Here is a 22,857-nt window from a genome sequence, read left to right as displayed (position 1 = left end):
CAATTACTTGTTCCTTATGTTCAAAATGAAACAAAAATGTACTGCTGGTCTGGGGAAATGTCTTAGTCAGTACAGAGATTGTCTTTGCAAGAAGGATCTGAGCCTGAGCCTGATCTCCAAAAGCAAAGTCATCATGCCAAGTGCAGTGCAACTTATTCCAGCAGTTGGGAGGGAAAGAAAAGTGAGTTCTGATGACTTTGTGCACAGTCAGCCTATCTCAAGCTTGGAGTGCAGAGATTGGGGCATTGGCAGTAGTGGTGGCAGGAGTTGTGATAGCTGGGGCAAAAGTAGCTCGCTTTCAGTAGTATTTACCTTTTTTAAACTCTTTGTTATTCAAATGCTTAAATGCCACTAGTTTCTGGTAATTAGAGCTTGCTGTATAGTAGCAGGGCCATATTGAAAGCATTTATTGTTAGAGTTACTTTTTCTCTTTCCTGGAAGCTTGATTTCTCACTGGCCATCTGAGAGGGTGGCTTGGAGCAATTCACTTTTCGTGAGCCAGAAGAGGAAACTCATTTGCTCACAGAAAGAAAACCTTTTACAAAAGTAAATATGCATATACATATAAACGTTCAGGCACATATGCGCGCGTGCGCACACACACACACACACACACACACACACACACACACACTGAGTCAACATAGCAAAAGCCCCCATGAGCAAACTCCATAGAGTTAGTGCCAGTGGCAGTGTCAAAAGTACTCACTCATTCTATCTGAAAAATAAGCTCCAACCTTTATTTATCAGAGAGAGAAAAGACTTCTGTTTCTATTTCTGTTAGTAAAAAGCGAACTAAAGAGAAAGCTCCTACATAAAAAGTAACTTATGTTAAAAAAATAACTTGCCTCCTCTGCTCTGCTCTCTCTGCTCTCTCTACTCTCTCTACCCTCATTCTCATCATTCCTACTCCTTATCCCTTTTCCAGGAACATGGTCACATCGTAGTCTAAGCATATTTTTTTCTAAAGTTGACAAGGATAAAGCACACATTCAAATAATAATATAAATAAGACGTTAAAACAGAAAGGTTTACATGTGTTTTCATTAAGACCAATTATCTAATGAAGCATTCATTATCTGTTACTTGCACCATAGGTTCATTAAAAGTTTAAAACAATAATTTTAAAGTTACTAAGTTAGCATGGTTTTGTCAAGAGGCAAATCATCTGCCTCATTTCTGATTCATATTGAAGTTTTGTATAGATAAATCTAGTCAATATTTTATCTTCTGTCCTTGTATCTACAATAAATTATCAATTCCCAGTTTAAGACCCCAGTTATCAGATAATGGTTCCACAGCTAGTCCAGAGGGATGTTTCCCCTAATTTTAAATCTATTCTAAGTCTGCTTTCTATCCTAGTACAATGAGCCCACGACACATGAAGGAATACAGAGCCCTCAGCCTATATTCTTAGAGGACTCAAAATTACCTGTATAGATTTAAGAATTCTATAGAATCCTTAGATCCTTAGAATCATTGATCTGCAGAAAATCTGCCCAATAGAGCAGACTGATGCCCAGGGATCACAATATTATTTAATTTTTAATGTTTAAAGTATTTAATGACATAATAACAAGAACCATACTGAGATGAAATCTCTGAAGACCTTAAAAATCAGAATATTTACCCATTAAAGACATGCAAAACAATGAGTCATCTCCAGAATATTACTTGTTAGTATTTGCCTTTCCTACATGGCTCCTGAGTCTTGCAAATTTTATAAATTGTGTAATGAATTAAAAGTTTCACATCACAAAGTGCAAGGCATACTTATAAGTTGACAGAAGTGAAAATAAAAATATTAAGTTAACTAATTTGTTTCTCACTAAAGCATTTGCAATTAAGTTCCTATTTATATAGTAGATTAGATGTTCAAAATTCTATAGCATTTAGAATTTACTATGATTTTTATAAAAACAATCTTTTTTATAACTATTAAAACATTGAAATAATTTTGAAAGTTCTCTTCCAATGAAGGAGCCTTTTCTCCCTTGCAAACTTCTGCAAAATTGACCAGTTTTTAGTCATTTGTTGCAAAAACGGTCTAAGATTCTGTTTGCTCACTAAAGAGTTTTTCAAAAAGAAAAATGAAGTGTTGTAACAATGTGAGTGATATTCTTAGTCACTGAATGACTTTATTGCTTCCTGATGTCAGCTGAATTAAATTATTTGCTGGTGCATTTCACATTGGAGCCAGAATGTCTACTCCATTTAATTTTAATATAATTTGCTCTGAGTAAATTATAGGGGCAACTTCTAAAGAAATCATGTTAGAGCAGAATTAGCATATACATTTCTTATGTGTAGGATGGTAATCATAGCCTCTTAAAAGATGGAGTTAGATTAGAAATTTTTATCGTGTCAAAAATGCAGCTATAAAACACTATCTTAAGAGGGACTTTAAGGCTTAATATTTTATAGTCTTTCTTTTTTTCTAGAAGAGATCAAGAGAAGCCAAAGCAAAACTAAAGTATAAAATCAGTTTTGTCGTAGTATTTTAATAGTATTCTTTCAGTTCCAGTTGTTTTGTTAACTACTATAAAAATGTTCTTGCTTATAATAACTCATGGATTTGGTAAAGGAAAAAATTTTGAAAATCTAGGGACAAATGTTGTTATCCTGGTTATTTTACATGGGGGTTTACATGAGAAGATTTGAAAAAAATAGTATTACTTGCAATGTTTAGAGACTGGTACTCAAAATTCTCAATGTTTTTTGTACATTGACTCTGCTGTGGAACTTGGATGATAGAATAGCAAGTGTATTGTTGCTTTTACTAATAGTTCTAAGCCTATGTCATATGTAATAATGAAACAATCTGAAGAGAAGCCTGATTAGTGTGTGTGTTTGTGTGTGTGTGTGTGTGTGTATGTGTGTCTGTGTGTCTATGTGTCTGTGTCTGTGTCTGTGTCTGTATCTCTGTCTGTGTCTGTGTCTGTTTCTGTGTCTGTATCTCTGTCTGTGTCTATGTCTGTGTCTGTGTCTGTGTCTGTCTGTGTCTGTGTCTGTGTCTGTGTCTGTGTCTGTGTCTGTGTCTGTGTCTGTGTCTGTGTCTGTGTCTGTGTCTGTGTCTCTGTGTGTGTGTTGCCCATAAGATGATGAGAGAGGAGAAGTTTTTGAATCGCCATGTCAGGAAAGGAATATAATGCAAGCATGAGGCTGAGGATGAGAGAGAACCAACCATGTGAGAATCAGGGAAGAGGGGCTCCAGGGCCACTCTCCCAACTATATCTGGGGTAGCTGAGATGAAATATAAATTTTAGTAGGAAATAATTCAGGAATATTAGAGAAGAAAGTATGTTATTTCTAGGGAAGTCTGTAAGTAACCAACCATTGAGTTGCTTAAACCATATTAAGATTAACCCAGCATGTTTGTGCCTTTCATTCTTGAATCCAGAACATTGGGCAATAGCAAGAAGCACGTGTGCACTCACAGAAGAGTTTAGAGAGGATTAACAATTACCACATCACAGTTTTATATTACAAAGCTAAGTTTCACAAGGACCTCAAATTGGTTCACACCTGAGACTTAGAGAAACACCACTTAAAATTTTTGTATGCAATATGTGTGTGTCTTTATGTATGTATTCACAACATATGTTCCTATATAAAATGCAAGCATGTATACTGTATGTTATAAATATGTATTCAAGATATAGGTGATATTAATTTTGTACCTAAATATGCATATTTGGTATCTCCATCCGTGTATGTTTGAAGTGTTATCTTTGTGGAAAATCAAAGGTAAAAAAAATAATTTTATGTTTGTCAACTTATACATGTAAATATTTTAATGATTTTTAAATGTATTTTATTATACCTCTTAGGGGTGTACGAGTCAATGACTAAAGACACCATCAAGTCTGTATCCTAAACAGAGTCAAAAAGGAGAGATAAGTCATGGAGTCAAGGAGAGATGGTCAAATAACTAAAAATAGGAATATAAGCAAAGGAAAGCTCAGGTGATAGACTGTTGATTTCTTTATCATTCTCCTGTACTTTTATATCTTTAACCCCTGTAATCCATTTATAGAAATGGTGTGGCGAGCAGTAGTGACTCACATATTTAATCCCAACCTAGGGAGCCAGAGATAGGCCCATCTCTGAGTTCAGTCACCACCTAGTCTACAAACTGAGATACACATTCTCAGGACTACACAGAGAAAGCCTGTCTAGAAAAGACAAAAGAAGAGAAAAAAAGGAAGAAAAAGATACAAAGAAAAGAAAAGAGAAAAATGAGTAGAGAAGAGATAAAAAGAACAGAGAAGAGGAAAGAAATCATTCTTTTCCTTGGCAATTCCTTGGCTATTGCAATCTTTTGTCACTGATCAGCAAAATGGCCCCCCGAGTAGCTACAGTACTGCTTTATCCATATAACAATTAACTGTGTAGAACATGTAGGATTTCTCCTAGCAATATAGATATAAATGAAATCATGTGGAAATTACATGTACACATAATATGCCTATGCATTTTTGACCTCTTAATATAATTAAGTCTACATGTATTTGAGTTAATATTTTCTTTCTTTCTTGTTTATTTACACAGTGCAAACTAGAATATCAGGCATGTGTCTTAGGAAAACAGATCTCTATCAAATGTGAAGGGCGATGCCCGTGTCCCTCCGATAAGTCCATGAGCACAGGCAGAAATGTAAAGAGAGGTAAGTGAAAGAAGCTTGTCTATAGTAATTAATGAGACCTGAAATAAGTTTGCTTTTATAACTATGAGCACCTTATAAGAATTCTTTCTGTCAGCTTATTCTCTATTGGGCCTCAGTTATATAGAGAAACCATCTTCATGCCTTAGTTGCCTACTAAAATAAAGTGAAACTTACTGAACTGTTTACTTATTATTTGCTCACCAAATATAAAATCTCTGAAGTGCCTCTTTCTAAAAATGATTAGGTATAAAATGTGTAATTTAGTCTAATATTTTGTAGATCTAGGGATTGGTCCTTAATTAAATATTTGACCACACATAAAAATGCTTGAATATTCTTTTTATAAGTAAGATGCTTACTCTATGTGCAGTGTATGTTGTGTGTGAATTTTATAAATAGGCCACTTCAGTAACTTGATATTTAGTGCCATATGTACTTTGTCATTTCAAAGATAACTTACAAAAATCTTCAAGTCTTTGTGTGTGTGTGTGTGTGTGTGTGTGTGTGTGTGTGTGTGTAATTGTCATTATACTCAGAAAAGGTCTACAGAATAGCCAACTACTCAATTCTTATAATTTGATATTTATCATGAATACTTTATGGCATAGATATGTTCCTTAGTTATCTTTTTCTTAATAAAAAATATAATAATTTGAACATGCTGTGCTAGATTTCTAGATTAAAAAAATGACAAGGCTAAATTATTTATTTATAAGTAGTAAAGGTTAATTTAGGTCATGGCTCAGTTGATTTAGTCCATAATTTTTTTATTTCATATTACTGTAGAGAAAGCTGGCAGAATGTTCACATTAGAGTAGCCAGAAAACAGAGGGAAAAGGAGACAGATTCCTAAATCATTTTCAAGGATGTATCTCCAAAGACCTAATTTCCTTCACTAGATTTCATGTTTTTAATTTCAAGATTTAACGACCTAGGAGTGTAATGCATGAAAGATTGAGTACTCAAGCAGCAAGTCTGTAAGGGACAGTCAAAATCTAAGATGATTATATATATACATATATATATATATATATATGTATGTATCATAATATGGCTGTGGACCAATGTTTTACTCTCATGGTGAACATATTATCCTATTGTCTAAAGCTCAGTGATGTCACTTATTTACATGTCAGTCAGTGAAGTCATAATTCCAATAAATATTTCAAATAAAAATCATGTGATGAAACTGACCTCTGGTTATTTTAAAGTGTCCAGTGAAAACCCAGTGTTGAGGATAATGCACAGTAATAGACTTGTCCATGAACTGAGATGCCTTGTAGTCGTGGCCCTGTGCCTAAGCATGGCTTTCTTTCTGTCTCACACTAGAACAGAGTAGCTTTTATGCTTGGTTACTTCTATACCATTTTCACTATCTTCTGGTTCAGTTTCTTCACCACCCTCTAAATAACTTTTGGCACATTGAATGTATCAATTATCTCTATGACATCTAAAGCTAATTATAGTTTTCTTTCAACTGAGATTCTGATAGATAACTGTGCCTTCCTCACTCTGTTCCCAAGTGAATGAATTTCCACAATTGAATTAAAGACTTTTGCCTCTGATAATCACTTCAAGTGTGACATAAACCCAACCACATTCAACATTCATGTCTCAAATTTACATATAGGCCATTATTAACTTTTCAAATGCCCCCTTGTAATGTTTTTACCTAAATTACAACAACCCTTAAGCAAGATCTTTGTTCAATAATAGTTGCCAATTTCAGAACTACTTTTGAATGGGGAGATGTTTCACATGGTATTGGTTTTTCATATCACCTCATAATGGTGATAGAATACCAATATGTATTAAATTAGGAAAATAACATATCTATAAAGTAGACCGCAATGAATAAAAAATAACTGTTTTGCGTCACTTAAATTATCATTACAGTATTTATATTAATATGTGAAAATAACTTTTCATAAAGTCCCAGCATCAGGGGATGAAGATAATTTGTGTTCAATTGTGCATCAAAAAAGAGGTAAGAGGATTTTAAACTAATTCTGCTCTGACAGATTGTCAGGGCAAAGTACAAACAGGATTTTGCCAACTACTGTGGAAAAGCAGTACAGAAAATTTTGAATGTCATTTCTCCACAGTGCCAAAGGCCAGGAGACACGGGAAATGTAAAACTCAGTTCAGTATCATTTCCAATCTTCCGCCTGTCATTTATAGTAGAAGCATGTCTTAGGGCTACTGTGCAGTGTAGGAAATTCTCTTTAATGTCATCTCTGTTATAGAAGTAGTGAGAAAGAAACCACATTCTATAAAATAGTTCTTCAATCTTTTGATCCTCCTCTCTGAGGTCAAATTGATATCACACTAAGTTTTTAGTTTATTAATTGCAGAAATAACCTTTTAAATTTCTTTTAACTATATCAAAATAAATAATATAGGGTTTTTTTTATAAAGTTGAAGAAATGCAATTCACCATTATTTTCCAGATGTAGTCCATGCAGGAGATACATACATTGTTCCAAACATTTAAATTTAAACATCATAAATAAAAAAATTACAGATGATATATACTTTTTTCCTGGATTCTGATTCTAGACTAAGTATATAAACAAATTCTTTAATGAATAACCTCTATATAAAAATCATATATTTTATACTTCTTTTAGGGTTTCCTTCATTTACAATATCCCCAGCATCATTTAATACTGTCCAGTAATAAGATGTAATTTTTGAAAGAGGGACTAATTATATTAAAAGAATGATGCCATTTCAACTGATTATAAAGGACCATTACATGTTATACCTAAAAAATATAAAATTTACTGTGAACATAAACCCTAAATATATACTTTTCATAACTTTTGCACATACATATAAATTGCAATTGTCTATTTTATGTTTGTAAGAGACTTGCAGAATCAAAGACCAAGAACATAAGAAATAATGTTACCTCAGACATTTATTTAATTGCAGTAGTTCTTAAACAGAGAAGTATATATATATATATATATATATATATATATATATATATACATACATACATATATATACATATATATAAATGTGTGTGTGTGTGTGTGTGTGTGTACATATACACCATAAAAAGTTCCCTGTTTTGTTATTCATTTGATTCTTTAGGTTTGGGACATTGACCTTTTCCATTCTAACTGTGACTCATGATTACTGTATTTATGGGTTTCAGAAGCTTCTGTTTCCTCTTGCGTCCTTACATCATCCTTTGCTCTTGGGATGATGGCCTCAGACTGTGTGCGTCTGGTACTGTATCAGCTACTGTTGGCCTCCATCACTGCAACAACCATATTCAGGTGCCAAGGGAACAAGTGAGAAAGGAACAGTGTCTTATTTTGTCATGCCATCTTGGCCAATCAATTGTCCTGGTGGTAGAGATCTGGCTTTTTATATGGATACCATCTCTTCTGAAGTTGTAGAGACGTGTGGAAGGTCTCTTTTTGTATTGCTTTTTTGTTATCTTCTTTCTTTCTACTTATTCTCTGTCACTCTATCTGCTGTCAATCACAGCCTTCCTTTCTTCATTAGTTGGTTAGCATCCAAGACTAAGTGTTAGTAGTGAGTTTCCAGTTATCATATACAAACACATGTGAAGAATGTATTTTACACCTTGTAATTGAAACCTAAAGTAGTGGAAAACATACTTACAACATAGATTACCCAGCAGTATCCACATACTTTAATTTTTACCCAATAGTACCAGAATATAGTAATATTTAGTGATCTTTTGACAAAAAGATACAATATAAGAAATAAGAATGGAGAGAGAGAAAGATGGCTCAACAGTTAAAAGTGCTTGCTTCTCTTACAGAGAACCAGATTTCAGTTCCTAGCACTCAAGTCCTTTAATTCACAACAGCCTGGAACTCTAACTTTAGGGGAACAAATATGCTCTACCCATGAACATAACACACAGGTGAAACACACTTACGTGGTCACCACACGCATATAAATACAAATAGTATAAATATAAATAAGCACATGTATTATAAAAGAGATTAGAAGTAAAAACAAACTGATTGGCCTTTAGATTTTAACTTTATGGTTTAATCTAATGGTCTCAGAGCTACTACGTTCAGACTAGAGGATCTAATTCTGATGTGTTTAACACTGATTGCTTTAAATTACCATAGTGAAATATCAGCAATATACATGCTGAAAAATGTACAATCCCATCCCATCATGATTACTGTTGATTTTCCATGATCAAGCACCCCCACCCCAAATCCCAACTAAGCATTCATTCGTTGAACCAAGCAGAGCAGTGTCCACTAGCAGAGTGGCAGAATCTTAACTTTCTGAATGATTAATGAAACATGGACTCAATTTCTTCTTTTACTAAATAGTTCTTTTAGTTAATTTTTATACAACATAGAGCTCCAAAATACTCTGAATGTGTGTCTACTATTCACAAGATAAATTTAATTAAAAGTGCACATGAATAAACTTAGAAATCATGCCAGAGCCTCATAGAATAGGAAGTGAGATAATGATTATCCTATACAGGTTGTGCAGAGACAATTTAATTTGATTTTGGTAAGTGCTTTTCCAGAATTTAAATGGAGTTAATGACATATGACCATCATTTTATATTTGTATTTTATTATTGAAGGAATGGAACTGTAATGGTATGGTTTGGCAGTTTGAGCAACTTTATCTTTTTTTCTGACTTATGAGTAGATAAAAAGGATGACTAACATTGTAAGTAGATTACTGTCTCCCAAAGGAACCCGACTTTTCTAAGATGTATTTCCTGATCTATACTTGAATTTTGTGAATGTTACTCTGAGGATATCTGAAGATCAGCCTTAAGAAATGTTACCTTATTACCCCAGGTTACTGCAGATGATATTCAACATAATATTTAATTCATATATTTTTATTTCGAAAATGGGTAGTTTTAGCAGTGAAAACACCACAGAAGCATAGTAGAAAATTCACAAAATATCACAATTGCATGATAATAAAGTCAGCTCATTTCTATTCTTTAAACATACAACTGAAGTAAAAATGTAATTTTAATACCATGAAACTGTTTTAATGTCATTTATTCCTTTATTCCACAAATAATTACATTATATACACAGGACATATATAGCACATATAATATATATATATATATGTACATAGATACATATATATATTTAAAGAGAGAGAAACTTTATAAGTAAAAATATATTTGTTTTCTCTCTCTGATACACACCCACACACACACACACACACACACACACACACACACACATAAACAAGGATAGTATATTTATATTTAAATATATATATGTATAGAGTGAAAGAAATAAAAATATTTTTACTTAACAACTCGTCTTCTAATTAAGGTTGTTGGCATCACTACTAAAATTATACCACTTTTATGACTTAATTTATGCATCCAATATTCGATTTTATACCATGCCTAATATATGACCATTTTGCTTTTTGTTTATATTTACATATAACATTCAATATAGTTATATAGATATATAGAATAATTTTATATATGTGAATATAATGTCTATAGCATTCATTTTTTATCTGTGAGACTCTGAGTTTCAGTTATTATTTTAGCATTAGTGCACTCATTAATTATTAATTTCTTTATCTGTTAGCCATACAACTTCCATATAATTATGGAATTTCTCTTACAGTATACTTATAAGATGTTAAAATATACCTTTTATAAATAATTAAGTGTAATTTTTCTGTTATAATGAAGGAATGATGGAGGAATAATGAAGCAGAGCACTCAGTACTCTGAGTACTGTAGTGTGTCAAAATGCTCAGTAGAGCATTTATAGATTTAAAACCAATTCCCTTTTTGCCAACATTTAACTCTCTTCTCTGACATTTCACTATCTAACTCAGAGACTTATGAAGTGAGGATTGTGGATTTACCCCTATATAGGAAACATTACTGCATAATCATTATCACTTCATGATTACCACATTGTTCTTCATTAAGAATGTCAGAGAACAAAGAATTTGAAGTGAATGTAGGTGATGCAGTTTTCAAGAAAAAAGTTTAATTTGCTAACGTATTTCCTTTGAAGTTCATTCAAATTTTATTACCTTCACCAGGGATCTCCTTTACTTTGCTTTATTGTGTGACTTTTCTTGGGACCCTGGAAAATGTTTGTTCACCTAAACGTGATGTACCAACCATCAGCAAGGAAACTGTGTCATGCAAGTCTATCTTGGTGAAGCAATGAGTTTACTAAGATTCCTTACAGGTGTTTGGATGGATGACTCCACCCACTACATTAGCCCATTTCACCATAAGTGATAACCCAAGAAAAAAGTTGTATCCCTGAAATCCCTGCACATTAGGAGACTTTATTTTATGGACCAAGGACCTGGACCACATTATTAGAATGGACTTCTCACACATGCTAAGATTTTAGAACGACTTCCTCTTTTTAAAGAGGAACTTTGAAATTTTGCTGGTTCTGAAGTCAAAGGCCCAAATAACCGGGAATCTACAATTCTCAATACACCCCCAATTCATCTTATTAGCTCTATAAGACAAGTCCAAATGAGAACTGCAATGTTGACTATTATATACCTTGTAAAGCTCAGGATTGTGTCTACTGAACATATTCTAATAGAGAACTAAGTTTTAAGTATTGAGACTTCAAATGAGAAAAGGAATGAGATAATAATATCTACGTTTGTTATGTAGTACAGTACAATGTACACAGTACAGTGTTAATTAATAAACGTTGTAAGACTGACTTGCCTCAACATCCTGGAAAATCTTTAGAGTCTTTGTTCCAGTATTATGACTTAAGAACATATAGTTAGAATGGTCATAATTAAAATAAGCCCATGTCCATTTTACAGTCATGTTTTGGAATGGAAATACAATGGTATAGTAATATAGAGGATAATTAATACCTAATAACTTAGAAATGGTTAAAGTACATTACGTTTGAACAGAATGCCAGAAAAAGTAAATTAAGAGGTAGAAAGGTCCAAAATTTCTGAAATTTCAGTTGGTGGTCATTCGCCTCTGTTGTGTCTGAACCTATGATAACAAGCAGAATTTTACTACATTGTATAGCTTTGTACTTGAGAAATCTAATTGGATAATCTGAAAATAATATCTCAAATCAAAGCTTTGTATATCAGAAGCACAAGATTAAACATTTCTTATAAATTTAGTAATGTTCCTTAACTACTATTAAATAAAGTTTATGTGTCTAACATCTAGCTATATAAATAAGCAAAAAAGTAGTTCTAATTGTAAAAATTATACATTTCAGGAGGATAGTTGTAAATGGTACTTGCGATGCTTTCGGGTAAACAAATTGAAGATCAAAATGAAGATAGAGAGTTTTTAAAAGAAATATTCTAGGGGCTGGAAAAGTGCTCACATGTTAATAACATTAGCTACTCCTTCGATGGTTAACCTGGCTCCCAGTAACCATCTTGGATGTTTCACAAGCACATGTGACTCACAAGCATGAGCATTTGATACCCTGATTTTCAGTACTCCATAGCAACCTACTCACAAGTGGTGCTTACACACATATACAGACACACAAAATCCCACACACGCACACATGCATACACACACATGCATACACAGCAGTAAATAAATAGAAGTATATTTTGAAAAAGAAGCATTCTATTTTACTATATAAGTTCACCAGATTTATGTGCTGGAAAAGGGTTTAAAAAAAGTATTATCAAATCTTCAAGATGATTTGGGTAACAGTAACTTTACCATTTTACCAGCACTGTACAGACTCAGTAAATGAATGATCAAGAAGCTAAAAGACTGACTTGTATTTGTTTTTAGTATGATTTAACCATATCAAATAATTACACATGTGAAAATTTGAAATTTTTGTAATATAAAATGATAAATCAAATATATGCCCCCATCTAATTTATAAATAGACTTATTTTTTCTTTTGATGTTATACCACTTATTCCGATGAGACCCTCACTTGAAATTTTAATGTTTTATTGTTTTTAATCTACTTACTCTGCTATATTCAAATTTAATAGGATTTTTGACATCTTATTTCCTAAAGTTGTATCTTCTCCTTTTATAAGAGTTCTAATTTGGTTATTCTCAAGTATCTGAAGACATTAAGTTGTATCAAATGCATTGGGGTTAAAAAGTATCTCCCTCAGCCCATTGTAAATTTAATCTTGATGCTCATTTCTTGGCTTCCTTTTCTGTGTGTCAACCTTATCCAATTCTGTCCTACTTGCTACATGAACTCCTGAATATATACCTAGTTTGGGGGTTGAAGTTGTTTCAGATGAGCAAAACCAAGGTATAAACATAATCTGATTAAGCCAAATACGTATTGAAAGAAAAGTCATCATTCAAGAAATCTAAGAAACACAATATCTCTATCTCTAGAAATACATAAGACAAAACGTTATTTGAGAATTATAGAAGTTGAGTCAGCAATCTCATGGGTATGGAAACAAGCAATTATTGTGTGGAAAAGAAAGGAGGAGTGACTTGAGAATTCCATTGCTATCACATTCTGTGACACGTTACAGCAGCTGGCAAATGTGTCCCTTGCATGGGCCTCTCTGGAGATTTTAGTTGCAGTAAGGGTTTCTATTGCAAAGAAAAAGGTTCCATCAGAAAAAGAAACATTCAGTGAAGACGTAGAATTCAGGAACCAATTTTGCTGGTGAGGACTACACTATAGTCCAGGGAAAAAGTCGCCTCCACCACCACACACGCATATATATATATATATATATATATATATATATATATATATATATATATATATATATACTACCAAGGGAATGTATTTAACCATATTAAATTTAGAAAGAAATTTAATGTGAAAGGCAATATTTACATACAGCACAGACATGTACTAAAATGTATTCTTTTGTCAATGGAAGAAATGCTGAGCTAGAATTTTAAAAAGAAAAATGGGATTTGCTTTAAATGAAGTCTATCTCACTGAAAATGGCCTTAGAATTTCCTGTAGAGAACTCTCAGAAAAAAAATAGAAATGGGCTGATTGCCTGGCTGCCTTCATTTAAGCCACCTGATTAAATGTCTTTCTTCCTGGTGTGACAGGAACCTTCATGTCCCTTTCTTATGGAGTCATTTAATCTTATCATTCAGCTTTCAATGACTGAACTATATGGAACAGATTCACTCCAACTGAAGGCTTTGCTTATCACATTCCTCACATGGGAAGATCCTATTTTTTTGTAGTTCCTGATGAACGATGAATTAGGATGAATTCAGTTGACTTTCCTTCTCAGGTTAAGAAATATTGATGTTTTCCAAGCATTTGCTCAGCAAAATTGGATCTATTGTTGCCATTTGAATCTAGAACATATACTGTTATAGAGATGATAACATGGAAGTCAACAAACATAGCAAAAATGTTTACAAGAGAATCTATATAAACATTAATTTCTGTCTACTGTGCTATATAGATGAAGGTTTGAATGCATATGACTCTGTGCGTTGCCACATTCTGTATGAGGAAGGTAACAGGAGATGCCCAGCCTTTTCTTCTATGCTTCTTAAAGTCATTTGTTAGGAGGGGTATTGGGGTATGTGCCAGCAGTTACCTCTCTCTTCCTAGATCATAACAATAAAACTTCTATGTCTTCATTTCTAGCTCCTTCCCCCTGAACACTTAAACAATAGATGCTGTTGAGCCTTATGTATATTTTGTGTTTCTTATATATTTGCAATATGAGAAAGTTTAATTAGTATATTGCAATTTGGGGAGGGGCAACATTTTGCGTGTGTTTTCCTTTATTTTTTAAGGGAGTTATTTATATCCTCCTTAAAGGACTCTATCATCTTTATGAGATAGGATTTAGATCAGAATCTTGCTCTCCAGGTGTATTAGGATAGCCAAGGCTTGCTGTAGAAGGAAAACTGGTCTGATGTGTCAAATTACATTGGCTTCTGGTGCTTATGTTCTTGTACTTGCCTTTTGCCATCTGGTTATTTCTAGTGTTAACTGGCCTGGGTATCTCAGACTGTAGCTGGCCTCCTTGGAGGCAGGTAGCCCTGTGTGCCTCTGGTTAGTGCAGGACTTTTGTGTCCTGGTATGGTTCAAGAATCTCATGGAGGAAATGCAGTAGGAGAATGGAGGTCCCCATAGGATGGCAGGCTGCTCAGGGCAGTTTGGCTAGTCCCTGAGGGTTTAGACCACATGGAAGATGGGTCTTGATAATTTATTAAAGAAATAATTTTAAATAAAATATCACTATCCATGCAAAGTAAGACTCAGTAACAGTATCATTTCCCAACTGTCAATGGGCTTTTCTTAATTGACTCATAGTGTAATCCAAACATGGTGTTATTTATGAAAAAACATTTACCACTCCTTCATTGCTACAATGGCGAGGAATTGGAGTTTTATTAAACTGCCTTATTCTTAAAGGAGCTCTATAGTTACTAACTATATTAAAATTTTCATTCATAATATGTTATCATGAAAAATTCTATGACAAATGTTTCCCATCTTATAATGGGTAAATTCTTCCAATTTCTAACATTTTACATGATTCTGAGTCTGTATTTTCCAAAGTTCATATTATTGGCATATGAATGTAATATTGAGAGTAAAATTTGCAGCATTAAACTGTTAAGTACTATGTTTTTTTTAATTAACTCAATGTATCTTGCATTATGAACTAGCCATTATCCTATGGGGTAAGGGTTTGACAGGTTGTGGATTAACAGTAATGTGTTCTGGTGTCAAGCTGACCAGTGGTGACTGACATGACCAGCTATCCTGTCTTCATTAGTTCCTTGAAACAGATTCTATCCTTAAACCATGGAATACTGGGAACCTGCTCTCCTTAGATTGCTGTTGTGTGTTTTGTTGCAGCAGTAAAACAAGTAACTAACACAATAACCTACTGCAAACATTAAGTTAACTACTAGAAAGGAAATATGTATAAAGCAACAATTAGTAAGAAAAGGACCATGTTTGGAAATAGAGACATGAGGAGTATAAGAAAGAGTTTGGAATTATAAAGGGAAGGGCAATATGACATAATTATTTATAACTTCAAAGCAATAAAAGAAATAATTAAGAATTTAAAGTTACAAATGAATAATAGTCACTATCATTGATTACATCTATCAAGTATTAGCTTTTTTCTTTGCAATTAAGTATGAAAAAGTGAGACTATAGATTAATCTTGTCTTCATGGCATATAATTGCTCCCACAGAATAGATATAGTAACCATGTAAATTTTCATTGGAAATAATTCTAATATTTTTCATTCATCTACACAAAAACTGGGATTTTTCTCTCTTTCTTTCTCTCCCTGTCTCTCTCTGTCTCTCTGTCTCTCTGTCTCTGTCTCTTCTCTGTCTCTGTCTCTGTCTCTGTCTCTCTCTCTCTCTCTCTCTCTCTCTCTCTTTGTGTGTGTGTGTGTGTGTGTGTGTGTGTATTTTTGTGTACTAATCTCCTGAATAAATGACCTGATATCGAACAAATGAGTGGACCTGGAAAATAAACACAAACATACAGACATACAGGCACACACATTTACATGTAAATACATACTGTGTGGATATATTTATATATATAATACAATGTCAAGAAATCATAGTGGGCATAAAGAGAATAAAGTTCTTTTATGTTTTATTTAGATTCATTATTTTATTTTTATAATTACATGCTGGTCTTGTTTTCTTTTTTATTAACTATAAGTCTTTGTTTTGTTTTGTTTATTTATTGTTTAATCTTTTTTTTACAGTCAAGGCTTTATCCTCCTCCAAGTCCAACCTTTAACAGTTACACATTCCATACCTCCTACCCCCCCCCCGCTCCCCATCTCAAGAGGATGCGCCCACCTACCTCTAACATCACAGACTTACTCACTCCCTGGGGCACCAAGTCTCTCAAGAGTTAGGTTCATCTTCTCTGATTGAGTCCAGTCCTCTGCTGTATATGTGTTGAGGGCCTCATATAAGCTGGTATATACTTCCTGGTTGGTGGCTCAATGTCTGAGAGATACCGAGGGTCTAGGTTAGTTGCTGGCCTTCCTATAGGGTCACCTTCCTCCTCACCTTTTTTCCAGTTTTTCTGGAGATCTCCTAACAGTTCATACAGATAGCTCAGCAATCACAGTCCATAATCCAGTCTTTAATTACATATAAATTCAGTCATTTACTCCAGGTTCCCTTTTGATTATCCCATCAATCAGCATTTCAGGAGCAGAGTCATTTGATTCTTAGAAAGTGACCAGAAACATAGCTTTTTGTTGTTGTTGTTGTTGTTGCTTTTTTAACATTGCAAATGGGTTCACTGATCTGCCTGCCATTTTTCGAGATTAACATTCCTACCTTGCCTAAAGTCAAAACAAACTATCCCATGAAGACCTTCCATTCAGGAATCTGCTTGCCTTTGTACCTTTCTGACAAGCTGGCTCATAGTTCACCTGCCTCTGCTCTTTTAGGTCTGTGAAGCCCCTCATATAATTTATGTTGCATCCTTATAATTTTACATAGTTAAGAAATTACATATTTTTGAACTCATGTTTTCAGAGTTCTTTCCCACAGTCTCAAGGGCTGTCCTAAAAACCACAACATTTGCCATTTCTTCTAAGAACATAGACACACCCTCACCTCCCAGGCTCATGCTGTCTCTGAATATCATGGAGTTTTTAACCTTGGCAGAGGGATATTCCCTGCCAAAGGAGGAACATAAAGTAAAATATATAAACAAGTGTTACATCTAGCAACAGTCTACACTTTCACGGAGGCCCAAGGCCTGCTGGCCCTGTTCAGGAATAGGAAACCATGTCACAACTTCCCTTACCGGCCATGCAGGACTCTGGTAGTCTTTGCCCTCTTCTCCATTATAGATGGACACCCTTGATAGGCACACAGATACAAAGGAGTAGGTTCTTCTCCAATGTAAACAGTTCAGAAAATTCATACTTAGCTACATCTTTAATGGTAGCAAGTTTGGCAATCTCTGGGATCTAGGAATACACTAAACGGCCATTCCTAGAATTAACCTGCTGTGTATATGGTTACAGGAATCTGTGTAAAGAAGCACTATAGTGTAAGATCCCCTACCCTCAGTCAATGATACTTGTCGAGATACCCCCAAGTGAGACACCAAGACACAGTTTGATGCAAAAGTAAGAGGTTTATTTTCCAGCACATTGGGGTCTACCCTCAATCATTCCCTCAAGGCCAGTGACAAGAAGTTGACCACTCCCCCCCATGGCTGTTACACAAAATTTTTATATTCTTTAGAGACACAGGTTATCTAAACAAGGTTATAGTTCAACTTTATTGGCTAAGCATATTGACATTTAAATTTATTGGCTAGCAAGCATCAGTCAGTACATTCTGAGAACTTTCTACTCAAGAATGTTCCTGTGGGTGGAGAATAAAACTTGTCCTAGCCTCAACCCAAGGTGTGTGGGTATAAGGCTGGTGAAAACCCCTAGGTTCCTTCAATAGCAGATGTCTTGGTGACATTAACCAGGCACCCTTCCATTAGAGGTCTCATATGGTAAGCTTAGGTTGCTCCCACTTACAACTGTTAGGTTTCAAAGTAGAGTTTATTGTTTGATTAGCTCCAGCCCTAACATAATACAGGCCTTATTGTCCAGGCATAGGCCACAGTCCTGAACTATGTCTGGTTGAGAATGGTTAAGGAACTGTTTCTAAAGTACCAAATCCCAAGGAATTAGCTTCTATACCCTCTGGACCTTAATCTTTGATGATATTAAACGAGTTCCTGGGACAATTAGAATTTGAGTGTTTGGGAGACTAATACTTTGGGACAGGGGGGTATCAAAATGATTGGAACAAATGGGCCCAATGACTCAAGGCAGAGGTTCTTTGGGATAGTAAAGTTGCAGACTGGATAGTGACCAATTAGGTATTATCTGACTCCCTACCTTCTATTCATTTTTCAATAATTATCTTCAGCTTCCTGTCATTTTAGATGGCATTGACTGTGGCCATAGCTAGGTGGTGATTTTGGGTTTTTTTTTTTTTCGTTTTGAGGAATATAAAATGATCTTTCTGTTCCCAGGAGGGCTCAGTTTCACAACCCTACAGCACAGTGGTATTCACCTGGCATCTGGCTGCTTACAGGGCCATCAGTTGGACAGTTATGGTACTGTACCAATAAGAAGCCATTCTTTACACTGGTAGAGTCACAGCCCTGAGGACAGCCAGTGAACCATGCCACAGTTTTAAGATCCCAAACACATCCTGAGTTGACACATCTCAGTTAGCAAGACCAGTTAGTCAGATACAGAAGCCGGAAGACAAGGTTAGGATATTTAAGGACTGTTCCAGAACTATAGACTTCAATCTTAATTTGGCAGGAGATGCTGACTATGTGCTCCAATCTAAGGGCCTGAGTGGAACTTCCGTCATGATGCCAAACATACTAAGGTCCAAGGGACTACTATAATCCCTGGTAAATAAGTAGATAAAATATATGCAAATAAAGTAATAAGATTTGCTATGTCATAAAATGACTTTAGGACAACTTTGAGTTAACTATAATATTACCATCTGCTCAAGAAAGAAGCAATTTTTCATTCTAATGAGATGAACTTTTTTAACTCTTATATAAAAAGTTAAACATTGGCTGAATATTTTGTGCAGTATGGTGTAGAGTATTTTCAATGATTTTGAGAGTTGATTAATATTTTAGCTGTTTGAATAGCAATGCTGAATATAGACTTCGTCAAAAATATGTAAAACATAATTAGAGAAGTATATCCAGGGTCATTTTAGACAAAGACCTACAAGCAATTAGAAATTGCTGAGACGTGGAAACTTAAACTTCCCTAGGGATGAGTTCCTTGATTGATTGTCTAATAGCAGTCAGCTCTAGAACATGAGCATGCAAACCACACTTAACAGAGGTTGTATTTATATATCTACTTACTTATATGTATATATAACAACAATGATCAAAGAACGAGTGGCTCGGTGAATTTCAGTAGGTGCAGGGTAAAACTATAGAACAAACATAGGTATGGAAAAGGATATAGTTGTACTTTAAGAAAAATGGAAGAAAGAAGAAATTAGAAATTCTTTTTTATCATAACTTGCAACTCAAATCAACAAGAATCTATAAGCAAACAACAATTTTATATGACATATAACAAAATAAAATTAAAATCTATACTACTTTGACAGTTACGTGTTAAGGATTTATTAAAGTAAAATAATTCATTGCTTTTAGGATTAAAACCTTATGTTTCTACAGATGGAAATATTTTGTATGATAGACTATAAAGACTGCAATTCATAACCTATAATGCTTTTGAAATAGTGAGTCAAGTTGTTTTGAAGAATGTTCATTAGCCTTATATAGTATGACTGCATGCACAACACAGAGTACCTACACAGTATGACCGCATGCACAATGCAGAGTACTTACACAGTATGACTGCATGCACAACACAGAGTACTTACACAGTATGACTACATACACAATGAAGAAGGCTTGAATAGTATAACTGTGTGCACATGGAGAGTATACACAGTGAGTGCTCAGATCAGATACTGCACTAGTATTATTGGATACAGCATTGGGGAGTACAACAGGAACACTTCAATTTTCCTACATATCTTAATTTGAATTAATTTCTGGCTGCTACATGTTCAGAATCCTTTAATATTTTTAGATTTTAATATACCCCAAATTCAGTTATGTAATTCCCATGTGATTCACAACCTGCAGTTTAGAAAGCTGGGTCACTAAGTAAAGAGGCCAACACCACATAGGAAACCTGTTAGGCATTTGGAAATTCCAGGTATTTTCTCAAAGCTAAGGCATCAGAACATGTAACATATACTTCACAAGTCTTTTGCAACTGATTCTAATGATTTTCCTAGCACACAGTAGATTCAGAATTTCGATAGGCCATAGGAAATAGTAGAGTTAATAAAAGAGCAAAGCAAAATATTTCATCCATGTGTGTCTTTCTGTCTACCTGATTATCTGTCTGTCTGTCTGTCTGTCTGTGTATTAAATACGGAAAGAAGGATTTAATTTTGGAGAAAGTTGTTTTCTAATGCATATAAGAAAAAATAGCTTAATTCAATATAAAAGACTGTACTACCTAGAAAAATTTTGCAAAACTTTGAGAAGATAATTAAAATGTTAATATGTTAGCTTTGCAGATATACTGGTCTTAAGACAAAGATATAATTGTGATAGACCTGAGATGAATTTTGGTATTGAAACTTGTAATCTCTTTCAAATCGAGGTACTAATGTCAGCATAGAAAAGAATATGATGAAGCAAACTATTGCAAAATTTAGATAGGATGTAAGTGAATATGACACTTCTTAAGATAACATAAATTTCTCTATGATTTCATGGTTTCACAAGCATTAATATAGCACAACATTTGTTATCAAAATATGAATATGCTCATGTTTATATACTATTATTCACAACAGGGTAAGATAAACATAATCCTAGCAGATATTGAGGGATGTCTTAATAAGTATATAAGGAATATTTTAATGTAATAATAATGAATGAATAAGAAAAAGAATTCACAGATATGATTCATCAAGTATGAAGTATGTTAAGTGACATGAGCCAGGAATAACAATAAAATGTTGGTGTTCTGCAGCTCCATTTACCTGTGCTAACTAAAGCACACAAATTCACAAGGCTCGAAAGTAAGATGATAAAAACTTAGGAAATGGGGAAGAAAGGAAAGCTATAGTTAAGTAGGCAAAATACTATCTTTGGAAATTGAAGATACCTGGTAATTTTACATTATGAAACAGTAAAACATAATGTTCAATTGTACATCTAATACATAGTTAAGATGATATTTTCTTCTATTTCTTTTTTGAGATTTTTTTAAATTAGAGTGATGGCCTTCTTTATGGCATCTTATGCTTTACATGTTCTAACACAACTAGAAGAAAAATGACAAATCAACCTTGCTAACATTTAGTATTCTTTCTGTGTGCGTGCGTGCGTGCGTGTGTGTGTGTGTGTGTGTGTGTGTGTGTGTGTGTGTGTGTGTGTGTCACATGTTCTACTATTTCATAAAGCTTTCTCTGGAGAGTCGTCTATTGAATGCTAATTGTACATAACATTAGTGGCCCTTAAAATAGTACACAAAGAATCCAGAGTGCCTAATATAATCATGTACCCTGAAAAAGAGTTTAGGTTTAAGCATTTATAAATTTTAATAACTGAAAGAATTAGAATAACTGAACTGAATGAGAATGAATATTTCAGTATTTAATGTACACATTGATAGAAATACAAAAATACTAGTAATATATGAATATATATATATATTCGTCTATATTACGTGAACTAATGAAAAGTGTACTGGAGAATTTGGAAGATAAATAGCATCCCTATGGCAGTAATTGTCTGTATACCTCTGCCTTAATTTGTAAAGAAAACTTGCAATTAAACTTTAACCTTTTTTGGAAATGGGTTGTGTTCAATTTAGTCATATTTCAAAAGTCTATTTTATACCCATATGAGCTTTAAAAAATGTAAAATGGTTACTTCTTCTTATTGAGTCCCATTTTACCGAACAACTACTCTATGCATCAATGAATGGTCTAAGGCTGACTATAGATTTTGTCAATTTGGTAGTGTAACTACTTATGCTTTTTTTCTTTCTTTTGGAAAGTCTCTACCAAGAAATGATAATAAGCTTCTGGACTTGGACAGACAGTAACATTAATGACACACAGTATCACAGAGGAAAATGACACTATGTACATGTTTTCCTCCCTAACAAGCATAATGGCTTCATGAATCCCACTTACTCTCCCTGGCACAAGCTAATGCTGTGTAAGCATTACAGCAAGGCACAGCATCCTAGCCATTCTCAATTAGTGCAAACAGGAAAGATTAAATGCCTGGTTTGTTCTGTTCACCTGGTAATGTTTGATGTCAAGTGCTTCTTTCAGATAGTGTTCAGCCTGGAGCACTCAAGGCATGCGGCAACTCTCCCAAGCAGTTCAAATGAGAAAGTAAAGGCCTTTTATTGACCATTTCTCCATCTTTTACTTTCTGTCACAGGGAATTTCAAAGCATCACTCTGTAACAGAAAAAGAATTCGGCATACCTGACAGTCAAGTGATGTAGGATTTTGCAAAACATGACAGCATAAATGAAATGCCAGTAGTTTAGCATGACTCTCTCTTTCAAATATGAAATGCAAGTTCCCTGACTGTTACTTTAGTCAAAAA

General features: G+C 34.1%; 1 protein-coding gene across 5 annotated transcripts in view; it reads left to right on the top strand.

Annotated features, from left to right (window-relative positions):
* Positions 1–22,857, top strand: part of Spock3 (SPARC/osteonectin, cwcv and kazal like domains proteoglycan 3) — a 432,583-nt gene that overhangs the window by 311,588 nt on the left and 98,138 nt on the right. For all 5 annotated transcript variants that reach the window (XM_017600103.3, XM_063275407.1, XM_017600105.3 and 2 more), the window contains 1 exon segment: positions 4,552–4,666. In XM_017600103.3, the coding sequence (XP_017455592.1) occupies positions 4,552–4,666 (115 nt within the window).

The sequence above is a fragment of the Rattus norvegicus genome, chromosome 16 (genome assembly GCF_036323735.1).
Source record: "Rattus norvegicus strain BN/NHsdMcwi chromosome 16, GRCr8, whole genome shotgun sequence".
Taxonomy (NCBI): Eukaryota; Metazoa; Chordata; class Mammalia; order Rodentia; family Muridae; genus Rattus; species Rattus norvegicus.
This window is presented reverse-complemented; position numbering and strand designations above follow the sequence as displayed.